Source organism: Trachemys scripta, chromosome 3 (assembly GCF_013100865.1).
Source record: "Trachemys scripta elegans isolate TJP31775 chromosome 3, CAS_Tse_1.0, whole genome shotgun sequence".
Lineage (NCBI taxonomy): Eukaryota > Metazoa > Chordata > Testudines > Emydidae > Trachemys > Trachemys scripta.
The window spans coordinates 116,939,151-116,956,569 of record NC_048300.1 but is presented as its reverse complement, the minus strand read 5'-3'; the positions used below and the strand labels follow the sequence as shown (position 1 = coordinate 116,956,569).

Here is a 17,419-nt window from a genome sequence, read left to right as displayed (position 1 = left end):
ACTAAGTGCTTGCAGGAGCCTGGCTGGGACAGAGTACATGGACAGGTACAACGAGGTTAAACAAGTGTCTTCACTGGAGCTTCTGTGACAAGTACAGATTCAAATGAGCCATGCAGAACTACAACCATCAAATTGAAAGCGCTCTAGAGAATGAAGAGGCTAAGATTTTGTAGGATCTGGTAATTGTCACAGACCAAACAGTGCAGGCATCACAGGCCAGACATAGTGGTTGTAGAAAAGAAGACAAACAAGCCCATGCTAATTGATGTGCCAGCAGACAGAAACATAAAAAAGAAACAACAGGAGACAGTGAGGTATGAAGAATGCTGCCACAAAGTGGAACCATTACAGAAAACTAGAACACAGACGATCCCTGTGATTGTTGGAGCTCTTAGAGTGATCCCAAAAGGTATGAGGAGCAGCTCAAGGACATGTTAAGAGTACAAGACATCAATATCAGTATCCTCCAGAAAACAGCCCTGTTAGACATTGTGAGAACTTTAAGGAAAGTCAAAGGGGAATGAGTGCATTTGAGCACCTAAAATGCAGGAATTCTGCATAGGGTTTAATAACACTCCTGACTCCCCAAATCTAAGGGGTTGATTCAAGGTCAGGTGCTATTGGTGACTCATGGGGACAAATTTTAGACAGTAAGTTTCCCCTTTTTATGCATAAAGATCTTGGAAGTTGTGAAGGCTAATTTTTTAAAAAGAAATCCCCATGATGTAATACTGAGGAAAAATAACAATAATATAGGAGCAACATAGTTAAGCCAGAGGTTCTCAAACTGTGGACCGCGGACAACCAATAGTCCGCGAGCTCCATTCAGGTGGTCCGCGGATAGTTCCCTCTAAGGTGCGTGCCTGGGTGGCCACACATGAGAGAATGAAGGGCCACCAGGCGTGGCTCCACTAATTAGGTGCCTGGACCCTGGAGAAGATGCACATGTAAGGTGAGGTGGTGGCCTTGGGGGGAATAAGGGGCAGATGGGAGGGAGAAATGGGCTGAGAAAAGGGGGTGGGAGGAATTTGGGATGTGCAGGGCTGCAGTGGCCAGAGAAAGAGGCGACTTTCCCCAGCTCCAGGGCTGCGGCTGCCAGGGAGAGACGGCCCTCCTTCCCAGCCCCAGCTCAGGGGCTGCTGCAGCCGGGGGAGAGAGGGCACATCCTTCGCATTAGAAAGGTAAGACTACTGATATTAAAATATGAGTTGTGGGCTTTTATTTGTAGAACATAAAAAGTTTATTATTATTAAGTTTTTTTTATATAGTGCTTTTATCCAAAGCGCTTTACAATAGTTAGCTAACAGTACAAACAACATTTGGAAAGATCATTAAATGGTCTGCCGAGACCCTCACCAATTTTCAAGTGGTCCACGGAAAAAAAAGTTTGAGAACCACTGGTTTAAGCAATGAGAAAGTAACGATTTTTGCTTCAGCACCCTGGTTAGACTGGAAGGAAGCAGACTGACTTGAGACAAGGCAGTTCAGGCTGGAGTAGTCAAAGAGAAAGATGGAGACAAAGGCAAGAACAAGGGTTTTAGCCCCAGGAATAATGTGAAGGGACTGGATTTTGGTGAAGTTATAAACGCCAAATGCTTTCAAGCAAGCTATTTCTACACACGGTAACACAATACCCCAGGATAATTTTTCCTTCCATAGATTAGTATATCAACATATATTTTTCAAATAAAACCTGTTGGAACTATTTTAGGCTTATTAAAGTGCACTGTCTACCTAGCATCAGCAAAGAATAACTGACAGTTAACTATTACCTGTATTTATAAAAACTCGCACTTATTTTATTTCTATTAATTATAGATTAGACATGTTTGCTCACATAATGTGGCACTGGATGAGATACTAGTTCTCATACACTCGGTGTGTGTTTACTTAGGTACTGTAGTCTATCCTATTTTCTTTCTTTATTATTGCAAACATATGCTTAGTTTTATATTAAGCTGGCAAAAACCACAGGACAATCTTTTACTGGCTTTGAAAGGACAAGTAGATGGCTGTTTATATGAGCTAGATGAAGGTTACTAAATCCATTAAGCATTTAGATTTGCTTAAATAGCTCTTAAAAGTCATTGCAGACTTAGGTAAAGTTAATTGAAGCAGTGGCTCTTTTCAGCGCTCTCTCTCTCTCTCTCTCTCTCTCTCAATAGGCCAAATCATGACTGAACCGGAGCAGGTGTGTTAAAGGAAGAGGACACTCTGCACAGGAGGTAGTCATAATTGTCTGACTGCACCAAGGATGGGAGCCAGCTGGCCCCTCGGCCTGATTCACCACTGTCTCAATCCATTTTTACACTGCTGTAATCTTGTTGATTTCAGTGGAGTTACTCCCAAGTAATATGGGGAGAATCAGGTTCCTGCACAAGGAATAGTACATTTAGTTTTGGGCACCTCATTACCAGAAAGACACAACACACTAGAGTGTGCTCAGAGAAGATGGATACAAATAATTAGGAACCGGAAGGATTTACTTTAGAGGAAATGTTGAAAGAGCGAATTACTGTGGACCAAATCCCAAAATATTGTCTCAGTGATGTGAACTCTCAGTGGAGTCAAAGAGCCCCATTCAGTTCTCAGTTACACCAGGCAATGCAGTTGCACCAGTGAAACTAGGTGTTGAATTTGGCCTGATGAGCGCTTTGAGTAAGAATTGAAGTAAAATAATGAGTCAGGATATCAGGATTTGGTCTTGTGTGTGTAGTTTGAATGTTGAGTGATAATTGCTGAGTAAAGACTGAGGGGAAGGGGACGTGGTAGCAGTTTACAGATGTGTGAACTGTGTAACTACTAAGGTGGGAGAGAAATTTTAGAGGGTCACAGAAAGAGTTAACAAGATGAAAGTAAATAAGGGAAGATTTTGACTGAATATGATTTCCTGACAGTGAGATCTATTAGGCCATGGAATAATATCCAAAGGGAAACAGGGAAAACACCCTCACTTGGGACACTTAAAAGTAGAATGAACTAATCACTAAGAAATGTACTAGTGGGAACAATCCTGCCCTGGCAGAGGAATAACTGGGATGACCTCATAGGTCTTTTCCATTTCTAAATTCTGTCATTCATATTCACACTGTAGCGCTGATCTTTTTGGCATATATGAGCGCAGACAGGGCTTGTTTGGCAATACAACCTGTGTTGGGCTGATACTGTGGTCATGAGGAAAGGCTAAACATCAACTTCACTGGACACCTTGTGTCATCTGATCCTGTGCAGAGTGAGTAGAAACCACTGAAGTTAGAATGGTAGTGTTCTGCCACTTGGCACAGGCATGAATGATGCCATGAGGTGCAAAGTAATGGAGATGGGAGAATGCGCACTGGAGCAGCTGCTTCATGAATCACATACCCAGTGCACTGCAAGCTGGTGCCAGTGAAGGGATGGGGCCCTGGCTTTGCCCTCACACTTCCCCTTCCTTGTCCTTACCACTGTTAATGCTAGAGTCCCTTAGCCCTGGTACACCAGAAGTATGATGACCAAAGTTTTACCTTGTGCAGGAACAAGGCCTAGGCAAAGCAAAATTCTTTGTCCCTCTTCCCTTTCTGGCACATCAGCCCAGAGCTAGGAAACTATCTAGTGCTCAGCTCATGTTAAGTTTGCATTCCTGTAAGAGTGCTGCTCTCCAGAGGTGGGCAGGAACTGGATTTCCCATTGCACAGGAAATTCCATGATTTCAACATTTGTCCTATTCTGAAATGGAACCTGAACACAAAAAAATCAGAAATTTCCCGTGAAACGAAATTCTCATCAATAAATTAATGAAATAATCTTGGATGGATGGAAATGTTTCATTTCAATAAAATCAAAATATTTCATTCCGATTTTGACAATTTGATTTTTTTTAAATTATAATTTAAAATAAAAGAAACCTCAAAACGAAAAGTCATTTTGAAATGAAAAATGGAAACACTGAGTTCCCAAACCAGCCAAATGGAACGTTTGATTGTGTCAGAATGCTTCCAGGCCCGGCCCTTCCCACCGCCTTCTCCCCAAATGAAACGTTGTTGAAATCAACACATTTCTCCAGAACGTTTCCCTTGCTTGCAGCCAGTTGGCATTTCCCCATGGAAAACCCTCCCGACACAAAATTCCCACCCAGCTCTATGCTCTCCCTTAAAAAGCAATGCAAATGCAAGTCATTTTAAAGACCCACAATCAATGCGACGGTAAAAGTCGGGTGGGGTCAGAGCCCGACCTTTAGGGAATGGTATGTGTGTGTGTGTGTGTGTGTGTTTTCTTTCCCTGATCCCTGGCCCTGTTCAGTCAGATGCAGAGCCCCGCATCAGTTGGTCCTCTGGGAGGAAGGATCTGACCCTGGACACCTTGGCAGGCTGCCCTGACGTGGCTGCGCGCCAGTGCCACTCTCTTGCCAGCCTGGTTGTAAGTTTCTTTGCCTCCACCTGAGTGACCGTGGGCACTGCTGCTTCTTCTCGAGCCCCTGGGTGCTGCGGGGACCACAGCCCCCCCGTTGGAGATATGAAAGGCGGACTAGAAGCACAATCAGAAATAATTGTTCTGCGGGGTTAACCATTAACCCTGCTCCAGCTCTGCTCTCCGCCGGGTCCCCCCACTCACTCCCCCGGGGCTAGAACTAAACCGCGTTCAGTCCCGTCAGTGACGTCCGATCCCGTGTAGTTCACACGGCGGCTCCCGCGGAAGGGGGCTCCTGGCTGGGACCTGCCCCTCTGCAGGGAGGGATGGGGGCAGAGCAGCGCTCCTGGGGCTGCCGGCCAGCATAAAGGGCGTGCAGGCAGCTGGGCGTGTGGCGCGCGCGAGGCGCTGTGAACGGGGGCCGATCTCATTGGGATGGAGGAGCCATGCAGCCTCCTGGGACTATAGGTTAAGCCAAACTGCCCCCGACATCCCTCTCCTGCGGCAGTCACTCTGCTTCGTGGCTGGGGGCTGGGGTGGCTGATCTGCAAGAGTGGCAACCAGAGTCTGACTCCTCCAGGGCACCAGGCTGCTTGGAGGGGGAGGAGGAGGGCTGGCCCAGGGGCTGATGTCCCTGTCGGTGCCCCCTGCGCCCCCAGCCCTGCTGAAGGCGTGAGACGCCCGTCTGCCCCCCGGAGGGGGCTGCTGCTCGCATGGACGCGGCTGGGGAGATGTGCCAATGAAGAGCATGGCTAAGGCGCCGGAGGGAGAAGACGACTCCTTCCTGCAGCCCTCTCAGAAGGGGTCCCCCGGGCTCCAGGAGGATTGCTATGCGGGCCTGCTGGGGAAGGCCTTGCTCTCCTATCCCGACCAGGGACTATGCGCCCCGGCGCTGCAGCAAGCCAGTTCTCTGGACAGTCGAGAGCAGGGCGACCTGGAGCCTGGGCTGCCCATTGGGATCAAGTCAGGTAAGAGCGCTGCACCCGCAGGGGAACTGCTGTGTACCTGTCCTCTGCAGAGCATCGGATCGTGCCTCCATCTATCCGCTCTCCGCTCCCACCTGCAGGCAGAGGGTCTATTGCAGTGTCTCCATAGGGCGGGGTGCGAACGGCGGGTTCCCTGCGCCCCAGGAGTCTTAGCTAGAAAGGTGTAGTCCTGGATCTGAGATTGTCTGTGTCATCTCAAAGCCAGGAGTGTAGTGCCTGTGCTATACCATCCCTGGCATACACAACCGGCCACATTACACAGATATCGTTCGTGGTTGGCAATTGTATCGATAAATTAGATGAACTCGATAGATCTCTCTACCTAACCTAATTCATCTCAGAGTAAAGGTTATATCTATGTAATACACCCGCGTGCGGATATCTAGATCAACGTACACACAGAGATATAAAATCCAAGGAAGGGAATTCAGGATTGAAGCAGGGAAATCGAAATACTCTATAAAATGGAAATGTGATAAACAAATGTAATGATGCACTTGGGTTTATTTTCTTTTCCCCCGACACTCAGAAATACATTTTAACAGTGAAGCCCTTTCCTCGGAAGAGGAGGATACAGATATTCATGACAGTAAAATAAAATCCTTCGACAAAAACCTGTCTCCGAAGAAAACCATCACGCAGATTATGAAGGATAAAAAGAAACAGACCCAGCTCACCCTTCAGTGGTAAGGCTCTTACCCATCTACACACAGAACACACCCGGACTACAAGGAGTTTCTTTCTTTCTTTCTTGAGGGGAAAGCTAATAATTAGTTACAAAGTCTGAGTGCATAAGGGTGGTAAAATCGGTGTAAGGAAAACGTTTCCAAAGGAAGTTACGTTACTACTTGCAGAAAATGCTTCTACTGCTGCAGATTGGTAAAATGAATCAACAATTAAGATTTCGGGCCACAAAGGGAATTTAAGTATTTGTTTATCCAATAATGAAATTGGTCTCTGTAGCCCATTTTCACAAGATTTGCCATTTAATCTGGTGCTGTTCTGGAAAAAAAACCCATCTAAAAACAGCTCACAAGATATCTGAACTAGATTTGCTAGGGAATATATAGGTGGCTTTTATCAGCTTTAATGCAGACTGCAGTAAAACTTGGTGGGACTCATTTTAGGACCCTGTCTCTGGAAGTGTAAACCTATTCACGAATACTTTCAATGCTACTGATTTATCGCAGCTGAACATACAGTCAGATCCAAACCTCCGAAATAGAAATCAATTGGAAGTATAAAGATCCCAACGGAAATATTCTCTTCTGGTTACCCAATAATTCAATATTAACCAGCGTCTGATTTACAGCTGCCGAGCACCAGTTTATTTCAATACGGTACTGTTATCCCTCCCTCTAAAAATAAATAGCCGATAACCTTGAAAAACACGAAGATGAGTGATTAATTAAGACATACATTTGTGAAAGGAGGGGTTAATTGTCATGCCTTTGGTAGTTTTACTGAATTGTAATGCAGCTGGTCATTGTTCCCAGATTGGGAATCCTGATGTTACTGTATTTTATTTGGCTAAAGAGAACACCCACGTAACAGCCCTTATTTGGGAAATATTCCCTTCGGAGCATTGTTGAAGTCAGGGAAATCTCCCACTGAAGTCAGCGAGATCTTTGTTACAAAGTGCAGATTTAGCTCTAGATTACTTCCTCTAATGAAAATCATATAAAGTAAACACAGGACTGCATTGCTACCGCAGATTTCTAAGGCTAATTTAACCTAGGGAGTGAGATGTAAACCGATTTAATAGAGGTTTCTACAGAAAGTCCTTTTATGCATGTATGTAATTTGAGCGAAGAGGAAGCTGTTATGCGGGAATGGTACTGACAATATGAAGAGTAGAAATGGGCCAGGGGTGAAATAGCTCCCAGACTGCGAGCTCACAGGTACCCCCACACGCCATATTCACCTAGTACAAGATGAAAGGACCAGGCTTCGTTTCTTTCTTTGAAGTACCACCTCGGTATCCATCACCGCTAGCCTCTGTCACTTTTAAATGACGTGGCAAGATACTAAAGAGATGCAGGCTCACACCCGTTCAAATACGAGTCTGGGAAACAAAAATAACCTTCCTCTAGATGAAGTTGTGCCTGAATTCCAGTTCAGCCCCTCTCTAAATAAGCATTTCCAGTTTCTCCTAACGCTGGATTTTTGGATAGAAGTTGCATATTGAACTAGCACAGGCAGGAAATCAGGATCTAGATTTAGGCTCTGGATCAATCAAGAGTGATTGGGTTAAAATGATCCTTCGGGGTAAATCTATTGCATTTCAGTGAGTAACACCAAGGGGGAATTCCTCCCATCATTTTGCAGTGGTGATTTAATTTTCTTTCTTGCTGGAGAAGAAAGCTGCAGTGCTCGTTGTCATACATAAAGCACAGCAGATCAGAATAAGCCTTTCAACTCCTCCATTTTGCCGAAGGTGCTGTACGGTAAGTTACTGACTAGTAAGCTGCAGTGAGAGCTCTCAGTACATTTTGCAGAAAGGGCAGTGGAGAAGAATGGAGGGAAAACGAAATGGGGAAACATAAGGGGTGGCTTTTCATTCTGGTTATTCTTTTAGGCTGGAAGAAAACTACATCGTGTGTGAAGGAGTTTGTTTACCGAGGTGCATCCTTTATGCACATTATTTAGACTTCTGCAGGAAAGAAAAGCTAGAACCTGCCTGTGCTGCAACATTTGGGAAGGTAAAGAGCAACTGTCTGACTGTCCATTGTTTGTTAGACTAATTCTTCTACCAAATCATGTTTAACTCCTCCCATATTATCATGACTCTCAGAAATGAACAAATCCTTATGCTTTCTACAGCCCCTGTGTCTTTGAATTAAATTGGGTCCAACTAAACCTACATTGCTCCCTCTGAACAGGGACTTAGGTCTGGTCTATACTACCCGCCTGAATCGGCGGGTAGAAATTGACCTCTCGGGGATCGATTTATCGCGTCCCGTCAGGACGCGACAATCGATCCCCGAATCAGCGCTCTAACTCCACCAGCGGAGGTGGTAGTAAGCGCCGCCGACAAAAAGCCGCAGAAGTCGATTTTGCCGCCATCCTCACATCGGGGTAAGTCGGCTGCAATACGTCGAATTCAGCTACGCTATTCACGTAGCTGAATTTGCGTATCTTAAATCGACTCCCCGCTGTAGTGTAGATGTACCCTTAGACAACAACTTCAAAGGGATGAAATTAAGATTCTTCTTGATTTGCACTGTGAAATCCGGAAGAGACATTCTCTCTCTGGGCCTTTGCTTTGCAATGAGATGGATGTGGTTCTTCATAGAAAAGGTGCAGTCTGTGGATCTGGTATAGAACACACGGCTTTATACTTGGCAGCCTTTAGTGCAATTACAGAGAGAAATGCTGTGAGGTTTAGTAGGAGAAGAGTTAAGAGCAGAATGAGTTTCTAAGAGGGAAACTGTTGAAACCCCCCCTTCAACCTCACCCACCCAATTAGTCCTAAAATCATTTAATCAGAGTCAGAGATATGGACTTTCCAAATTAAATCCCATACAGTTAGTGAAATAGAAAACCAAGAAGGCATCACAGATCAATTTTGTAAAACACCACTGATCCACTCAGTTTGCTTACAAAAATGCATTCGTCTAATGAAATACAAGTAATGGAAATCAACTCCAGATCATAAAATGTTCACTCCTCACATTTTGTTACCTGCATTGGATGTATTTGAGGAGTTCCCATCTCACATTGATTAAATGACTTCAATGTTATTGGGGGAAACAACAACTTTCCACTTAAATAGTACTTTTATTGTGAATTTTATTTCCTTGTCTTATGGGATCAAAGGACTTTGTACATCTACTGCCTTAAGCCTCATTGAAACAATTATTGGTGAGGAAAGATGATTAGGGCACTAGCCTAGGATTTGGGAGACAGGGTTTAAGTCCCTGCTCTGCCACAGACTTCCTGTGTGACCTTGGGTAAGCCACTTAGTCCCTCTGTGCCTCAATTCCTGAGCTATAAAATGGGGATAATAGTACTTCCCTCCTTCACAGGGGAGTTGTGAGGATAAATACATTAAAATTGTGAGGCACTCTGATACTGTAGCAATGGGGGGGTCATTTAAGTATGAGAGAGAGAGATTTGTATGTCTTAGCCTTCAGATTGCACATTTAAGATGAAAAATCAATCCATTACAAAACAAAATATCTAAGGGCCAAATCCTGCCATTCTTACTTAGGATTAATGGAAGTTTTGTTTGGACCATTTTTTTTTTAACCACTATCTTGTCAGGTTTCCATTAGTATTGTATAGTATGCATCAAGATGAATCCAGAGTGATTGTGTTTGAGTCATCAGTGAAAGAGAATTGGAGCCAGGCCACCTGAATCTTATTTCTAGCTTTGTCTCTGACTCTCTGTGCAAGCTTAGAAAAATTACTTACCCTTCTGTGCCTCAGATTTGTAATAATACTACTTCCCACTGAGTGAAAAACTAAACCAATCAGTGTTCACAACGTGCTTTGAGATCCTAGGTTCTATCCAAATTCAAATATTCACCTGCAGAGAGTGGCATAGCACACCTTGTGGATCTGTGATACCCTGTCAGAGGGATGGAAAGCATTCAGTCATTTTATCCTACTGTCAATGGAAATCCTTCTGTCACTGTATTTTATTCAGGCAGAGATTACAACCCTCTCCCATAGCCTGGCCACAATCCCATTGGGAAGCATAGGCCCTGCTCCCTGTTAGCACCCCCATTTGGCACTATCTGTCTGAAAGGGAGTAGGTGGGGGTGAGGACATATCTCTTCTCCCCCTATTCTCCCCCATATATACCAGCCAGCAAAACTGGCCTGCCAGGGAAAGGAGCACCCACTGCATCCTCTTCTCAGGCAACAGAGCTGTCCTGCTGCTGGCATGAGTCAGTCTCTAGATCTGACCCCGAGGCCCCAGCAGGTGCAGTAGGGCTAGGAGTGGGTGTTAAAAGCTACCCCCATCTGCTGAAACCTTTTAGCACAGTGTGATGTCATTTCTCATGTGGGTGTTATTAGATCACCCCAGCAGTTTCCTCCCACCCTGAACTGCTCAGGTGGGACAGACATGATTTTAGAGCTCTGACCTGCTGCTGCACTGAGGTGGGTAGTTCTCCCTGAGCTGGCTTTCTCCAGCCTTTGCAGTATTGCAGCTTGGGGCCAGGGTCGGGAGAATGAGAGGAGCCATCACAAGCAGCCATTTGCCCCTTCCCTATTTCCAATGGTCCCCAATTCTGTCATCCCCTCTACACAGCCTTGACTCACTCTCCAGAACTGCTGCTTCCCTCTCTCCTCCCCAGTCCAGAAGCACTCTCAAGTACTTTCAGTCCCCTGGTGCGCTCCCTGGTCGGGCCTCTCCTCTTTCCATTTCCAGTGCAGACACCTGGTACCTACCTTTCTTCCCCAGGGCCTAAACACCTTCCAGCCCACATAGGCTTGGTGCCTTCCTTTCTCTCCTAAAGCCCAGACACACCACACAGTACCTGCCGGAGTAGAATCCCTGCTACTGGTCCTTTCGTTCCACCTGACGGCCTCCCTAGAGGCTTGGGGCAAAGGATCCAGTGCAGCTTAAGTGCAACTCATTGAATGGGTTTCTCCTGAAGACAACTAGGCTTTGTGGTGACACCTAAGAGAGAGACTGGGAAGGAGATCGTGTGTGTGCGCGCGCGCGCACGTACACACTTATGGGGAGATCTGGAGTTACAAAGTGGGATGACCTAGGTATTAAACCCCCTAATCTTTCAAGTCACCTCTACCCTGGGCTTTAGAAAGCATAAGCAGTTTGTTTGATTGTTTGAGGATCTTGATAGCATTGAAATAACGGTTCTTATTCATGAATCACAAACGTAACAGTTTTTGGTCTCTGCAGTCTCCTCTTATACTACAAGTCTACTCTTTATTTTTAATATGTTCAGGAGTAAATATTTATCCACTGTTCAACATTTGCTTTTTCAAGACAAACTTTTCAGAGCTGCTGACAAAGGAAACATGCCCTTGAGAGAAACTAATATACCTGACTTTCTCATTAGACCATTCGCCAGAAATTCCCCCTGCTTACTACACGGCGGCTTGGGACAAGAGGCCATTCAAAGTAAGGCACAATTATCCATGCATCCACATAGAGTATAGGCTGTACAACATGCAATACTTCTGTGTCTGTATTTTATGCATTAAGCCACAAAATCTGCATTCAAATTAGTAGAGCTACCTATGACATTTGGTGTGTGTATGTGTGTGAGAGAGATGGAACTGAAAAACAGTCTGAATTTTAGAAAAATTATTGCATGCATGATTTTTAAATGTAATTGCTTTTTCCCAGATTTTCCATTATCTTTATAATGTCATGGATCTTTTGTGGTGTTTCCAAACTTTTGTCAGATATTTGTTATTCTTGCTCATTTTTGCTGGGAAAATTGCATCATTGAATTATGATTTTGATTATTCCGGTTTCCAAACCTGGCAGCTTTTCACTCCCATTTCCAAATTACAGTAAAGCTTCAACTGAAACTACTAGAGACAGGCATCTAGTGCTAAACCTAGAAGAAAATATACAAATGACCTTTGTTAAGGACAGTTTTAGAAGGACTGTGAGAAATTCACAATTGTAACTGCAGACTTCTTCAGTCTAATCAACCAGTTGATTTGTATAGCTGGTGTGTGGACTGTTGTGCTTCAGGAGCACAGCATGTTGGTTTTTTACATGTGTGTCTATGATAAGTAAGTATGATGCCTAGTGTGTAAATGATGTCAGTGTTCATCCTGGACTTACATTTTTAGCCCTAGGCAGAGCAGGTGTAATATTATGGTGAATCTCATGGTATGACAACACCTTTTCCTTTTGAATATCCCAAGAGCTTTGAGGAAGTGTGACTGAGTTTCCCCAATGTGATTTTGGTTCAAGAATGTAAAAAGTGGGTCTTTCCATGGATTGTGTATGTTCTTAAGGACATAATGAGCTATGTAGTGAACTGATACACTGATACATGATGAAAAAGCAAATTGGACAGATGCAGAGTGGTCTAAATAATTCCATGATGCCCAATCAGTGAATAACCAGGAATCAGGTATTTCAATAAACTCTCTTCCATTCAAAGTAAGGCACAATTATCCATGCATCCACATAGAGTATAGGCGGTACAACAGTGGGAAGTTAATGATGCAACATTCTGTGTTGTTTAAAGCTGACTGTCTATGAGGCTGTACTACCAGGGAAGACTTAAGATTGTTAGAGTGATCTTAAAAACTAACTTCCATACTTACCAATATTTGGGTTTTGTAAAGTTTACACTTAAATTAGAATTTTGGGGATTTCAAAAGTGAGGGGGACACTTTTCTGAGGAGAGGGGGTTTGGTTAAACTTTATTGTTCTTAGAAGACATTGTTCAAAAAAGTTAGCAGTCCTCAACCTTGAGTTCAATTTAGTCAAGTTCTTATCTGTGAATTTCTATTGGCTTCAGAAGAAATTTTTCCTAAGAATGCCCATGTTGCTATGAGGAACGTTATGGGATATAAATGGTATCCATGTTTCTGTGAATATATCTATCTGCACTAGTCCATAGTTATTCAGGCCCTTATTCAAGCAAGTGCTTAAGAATGCATATGCCTTCAAATACAGGCACAGTTCCAGGATTACTTTCATGCTTAAAGTTAGGCATGTGTTTAAGGGCCTTCCTGAATCAGAGTATAGGAAAATAGACTTGACTCAAAGAAGAGATCACAATAAATTGATGTTTTATTGAGGCAAGACTGAAAAACAGAGACAAGTAACAAGGAAAAAATTAACAAAGATGGAAAACCATAACAATAATAGTGATAAAAAAACTCTTGGGAAAAGACTCTGTGTGAAAAATTCTTACCTTCCTATTTAGTAACCTGTGAAACGAAGCACAGGAAATAAAGGTGATTTGCAAAAGGAAAACATAAGGTTGTGTTCTTCTTGAATTATTTATACTATATGGCCTGAAGGATGTTTGGTTTGTTGTTTTTTAAAGGTTTTTTTCCCCTGTTGCTTATTTTTTTGCTTTAGACTTTAACTTAGAAATGTCAGGAATGGCAAGTCAGTTCCCTGGCTTTTTGGAGCGCTCACTGGAGATATCATATATGGAATTTAGCTTTGGGTTTAATCAAAGGTGGGGATGAATTTCAATTTCAAATAGTTAATAACAACATATTTTTTCTCTCTTGAGTGTTTCTCAGGCACTAAAGTTAAATAAGCATTAACAAAAACAAACCAAACCAAAGTGTTTTAAATAGTCTGAATAAAAATCACTTCCCATCTCTACCAACTCTACTACACTAGCCTCATTTCTCTCATGTCATAATCCTACCAGTTTTCCAATGGTCCATAGAGTTTTCCAGAAAAAATAGGGTAGTCAAGACCTAAATTTCTATTGTAAAATGACGGGGGGAGGGGAGAAGTTAGAGTTGAGGGAGGAAGCCCAACAACCTTTCAGGCTTTATTTACCTATCACAAAGAAAAATAACAAATGAAACACAAATTCATTTTTTCCCCATTGCAGGTCACCTTTAAATGCTGAAAGGAGGTTTTTGGAGTAAAGTTGTTATTGGAAAGAAGCCTGTGTTGGTTAAATGTCCTAGGGGCGTGGGGGAAGGGGGAGGAGGGTGATCGTGCATTGTCTGTTTTAGTGAAATCTCTTATTGTAGTAGTAGCTCAGTCATGGCTACAGGCATCCTAATGTAAGTGTGGACTGATGTATTGTCCCAGAACTTTGGTTTGTAACTGATCCCATACAGACTTCTAAACTTTATGGTCTTGGCATTGAATGCATAAATAACTAACTAGCTCACAAATTCCCCAGACTAGTCAAGTTCTTCTAAAGGCCGACATAGCCCAGTGAATCTGGAGCTTAGGTTCATCCATTCTATTGCTATTTTAACCAGAAAATACTAGAAAAAAGTCCCCAAACTGCACCTCATTTTTTTGGATCTGTCATATTTTGCCCAAAACCTTCAAAAAGGCAATTCTGCCTTAAGTAAATATCACACATCTGTGAAATGTCAGGTGGTTTGATTTCTGTGAAGTTGACGGGGGTGTTTAAAATATGTATTTATAAATGGGGATCTAGCTCCAGCATTAATTGTGTAGAGACGAGTGTCACTGCCCACACCTCTTTTCTACGACATGGTACAATGTTAGTACAGAAATACAGCTCATCCAGCATTTACTCAGCAGATTGCACAGGCTCACCGACCTTGACAGTATTAATGAGTGATGTTTTCATATGGATTATCTGCTCTTGAACAATTTCTTTGAATGGGTAAGGTGCCAAGAGGTTTCGCTCAAACATCTGCCATTGGGATCTTCTTTTTTTATCTGTTTTTTGTTCTGAAAACATCATGGGCCTGATTTTCATTTACACTAAGACCTGGTCTACACTTAAAAAATAGATCGACCTACTTACGTTGCTCAGGGCTGTGAAAAATTTCACTCCCTGAGCACCATAGTTGAGTCAACCTAACCCCCGTTCTAGACCTGGATAGGTTATTGGAAGAATTTCTCCATTAACCTAGCTACACCTCGCAGAGAGGTGGATTAACTAGATTGATGTGAAAAATTTCATGCCCCGAGTGCCATTGTTAGGTTGACCTAACCCCCACTGCAGATGACAGCTAGGTCAGAGGATGAATTCTTCCATCAACTTAACTATCGCCTTTCAGAGAGGTGGATTACTCTGATGGAAAAAAAACACTGATGGGAAAAAACCCTTCCATTAATGTAGGACCCTTCCATTAATGCTATAGCGCTTGTAGTGTAGACATAGCCTAACTGCTCACTAATGAAAGTAAGCAGGTCACCACCTGGGCTTGAGTGAGGTTAGGGACTACTGGGCACCACATTATAATACAGACATGTTGGTGGGGAGCAAAGCTGGGTTCTTTTGATTGGACACAGTCATTTCCTTGCACTCAGACTCTTTCTTTTAAAAAATGTAACGCAATGAAGTTATTCCAGTTCTAAGGTTTAAATTCTTGTTTGTTATTTTTAATTGTATTACTGTAGCATCTAGAAACTCCAGTCATGGACCAGGGCGCCATTGTGCTGAGTGCTATACAAATATAGAACCAAAAGCCAGTCCCTGTCCCCGAGAGCTTACAATCTACTATTTCAAAGACCCCCCCACACACTTTCCATGAATAAATTATCTCACAATGTGCTTCTCACCTCATATATGTCAGGATAGTGATTGAGCACAGCCATACCCAGAGCTGACAGAGAATGACTATTCCATTTCTCACAGCTTTCGAGGTCCCAACATTTGTTTTCATTTTGCACTGGAAGATTTTTGTGACAATAGAATTGTGGCGGCAGAGAGGCAGAGATGTGTGTGTGTGTCATGGTAGGTAGGGCACCCAGGTCCAAGTCCCTGCTCTGACTGATTGAAAGCAGAGTTTTTCATCCCAGATCCCTCTGATTTAGGCAGCATAGAGCCTTTAACCTGTCTCACTCACATCCCAGGACAGTGCCCTAACTGCCCTATAGAGTGTAAGAATCTTTCTTTCTTTTCCTGGATCTCAAACCCCATTTTGATGAAATCTTTGTTGAAACCAAAACTTTTTGGCTTAGATGAAAGAGCATGTTTCACTGCAGAGCAGGCTTCAGTCAGCACTCGTCATGACTACCCCGTATTTCCCATATTGCTGAAGGGGTGGGGATCCTGGCTAGATCCCAGCTAGATGGGAAGAGACCCACTATAGAAAAGGTTGTAAACACTGTCTCAGATTAGTATATAATAGTCTGTAAGCACTTTGGGGCAGGGACTGTGTCCTCTTGTGTGTTTGGACAATGCCAAGCATGATGTGGCTGCTCCCAGAATAGAAATAATAAACAATAATCACCATGATCTGTGAATTACCTGTGACAGCTACTCAGGAAAATGTACATACTGTGTAGAGTAGACACACAGGAGATTGTGTTTGAGCTCAAGTTACATTTTAATTTCTTTGTAGACTTTGATCGATGTTAAATCTTAGCTTTTATCCATCATGTCTGAAAACTATTATCTTATTTATTAGGAATGATTTAGTGGGTTAATAAAACTGATATGGCAGCTGGCCTCGTGATAACAAGTTATTGCAAGTCCCTGAACAGCTTAATCCTATCATTTCCTTATCAGCCATCATTTGTGTCAGTGTACGCTAAAATCAGGGCTACTAGCTGCACAGGAACATATGTTCCAGCAGACCTATGAAATAAAAAAGGAAAGCAGTTTAGTCTGTTTCTTTTTATAGTTCTGTTGAGAAAATCAAGAAATAAATCCTTCACCGTCATGGATCTTATTTTATTCCTAATACATCATATACAATGTTGTAAATATATAGTTATGCAGTTGTATATTTTATAGAATGAATGAGAATTCCACATTTGTTGGGAAAGAAGGACTATTTTTGTAGGAGGTTAGTTTGAAAATAAAAAATGGCAAGTGTTTAAAGTTGCTGAGAGATTTCGGATATTAGAATAAGATCTGAGAAGTTGCTTTAGTGACAGAGTGCAAATGAGCAAGTCAATGATGCATATATTATAATGCACTTAACATTTTTTAAATACGGGTGATATCTCTGTATAATATTTTCTCTAATCCAATGTACAACTCTTGTTATTTAATTGCTAAATGATAAAAGTTTGATTTTTTAGAACATATTCTCACACATTTCATATCAAACACTCCCAACTCTTAAATCTCATCTAAAATAATTTCAATTCAATGGGAGAAAAATGTCCATGAGCCCAGAATGAAAAATTTGCATCTGAACTTTGCTGAATGTCAGGAATGTTCAGATCCAGAAGTTTTGTTCAGGCCCATCTCTTTAATATAGAATATATGGAATCCAATGGCTGAAAGAAGTTTCATGACTTCTATCCATAAGAGAGATCAGCTACAGAAGTTTATGCTATGGAGGTACGATTCTTAGCATTATGACACTGACTGGTGTTATTTAGGGCCTAAACCACCTGTTGATATGATTTTAATGGAATGGAATGATTCAAAATAATGGAATGATTCAAGCAGGTGGACATAGTTC

The 17,419-nt window shown here is 42.6% G+C and overlaps 1 protein-coding gene across 1 annotated transcript in view; it reads left to right on the top strand.

The window, feature by feature from the left end:
* The first annotated feature begins 5,134 nt into the window (after window positions 1-5,134).
* RFX6 (regulatory factor X6) overlaps window positions 5,135-17,419 on the top strand; it is a 49,123-nt gene continuing 36,838 nt past the window's right edge. The window contains exons 1-4 of the mRNA XM_034767002.1: window positions 5,135-5,354; window positions 5,902-6,058; window positions 7,951-8,074; window positions 11,407-11,468. Coding sequence (XP_034622893.1) covers window positions 5,135-5,354; window positions 5,902-6,058; window positions 7,951-8,074; window positions 11,407-11,468 — 563 coding nt within the window. The remainder of the gene's footprint in view (window positions 5,355-5,901; window positions 6,059-7,950; window positions 8,075-11,406; window positions 11,469-17,419) is intronic.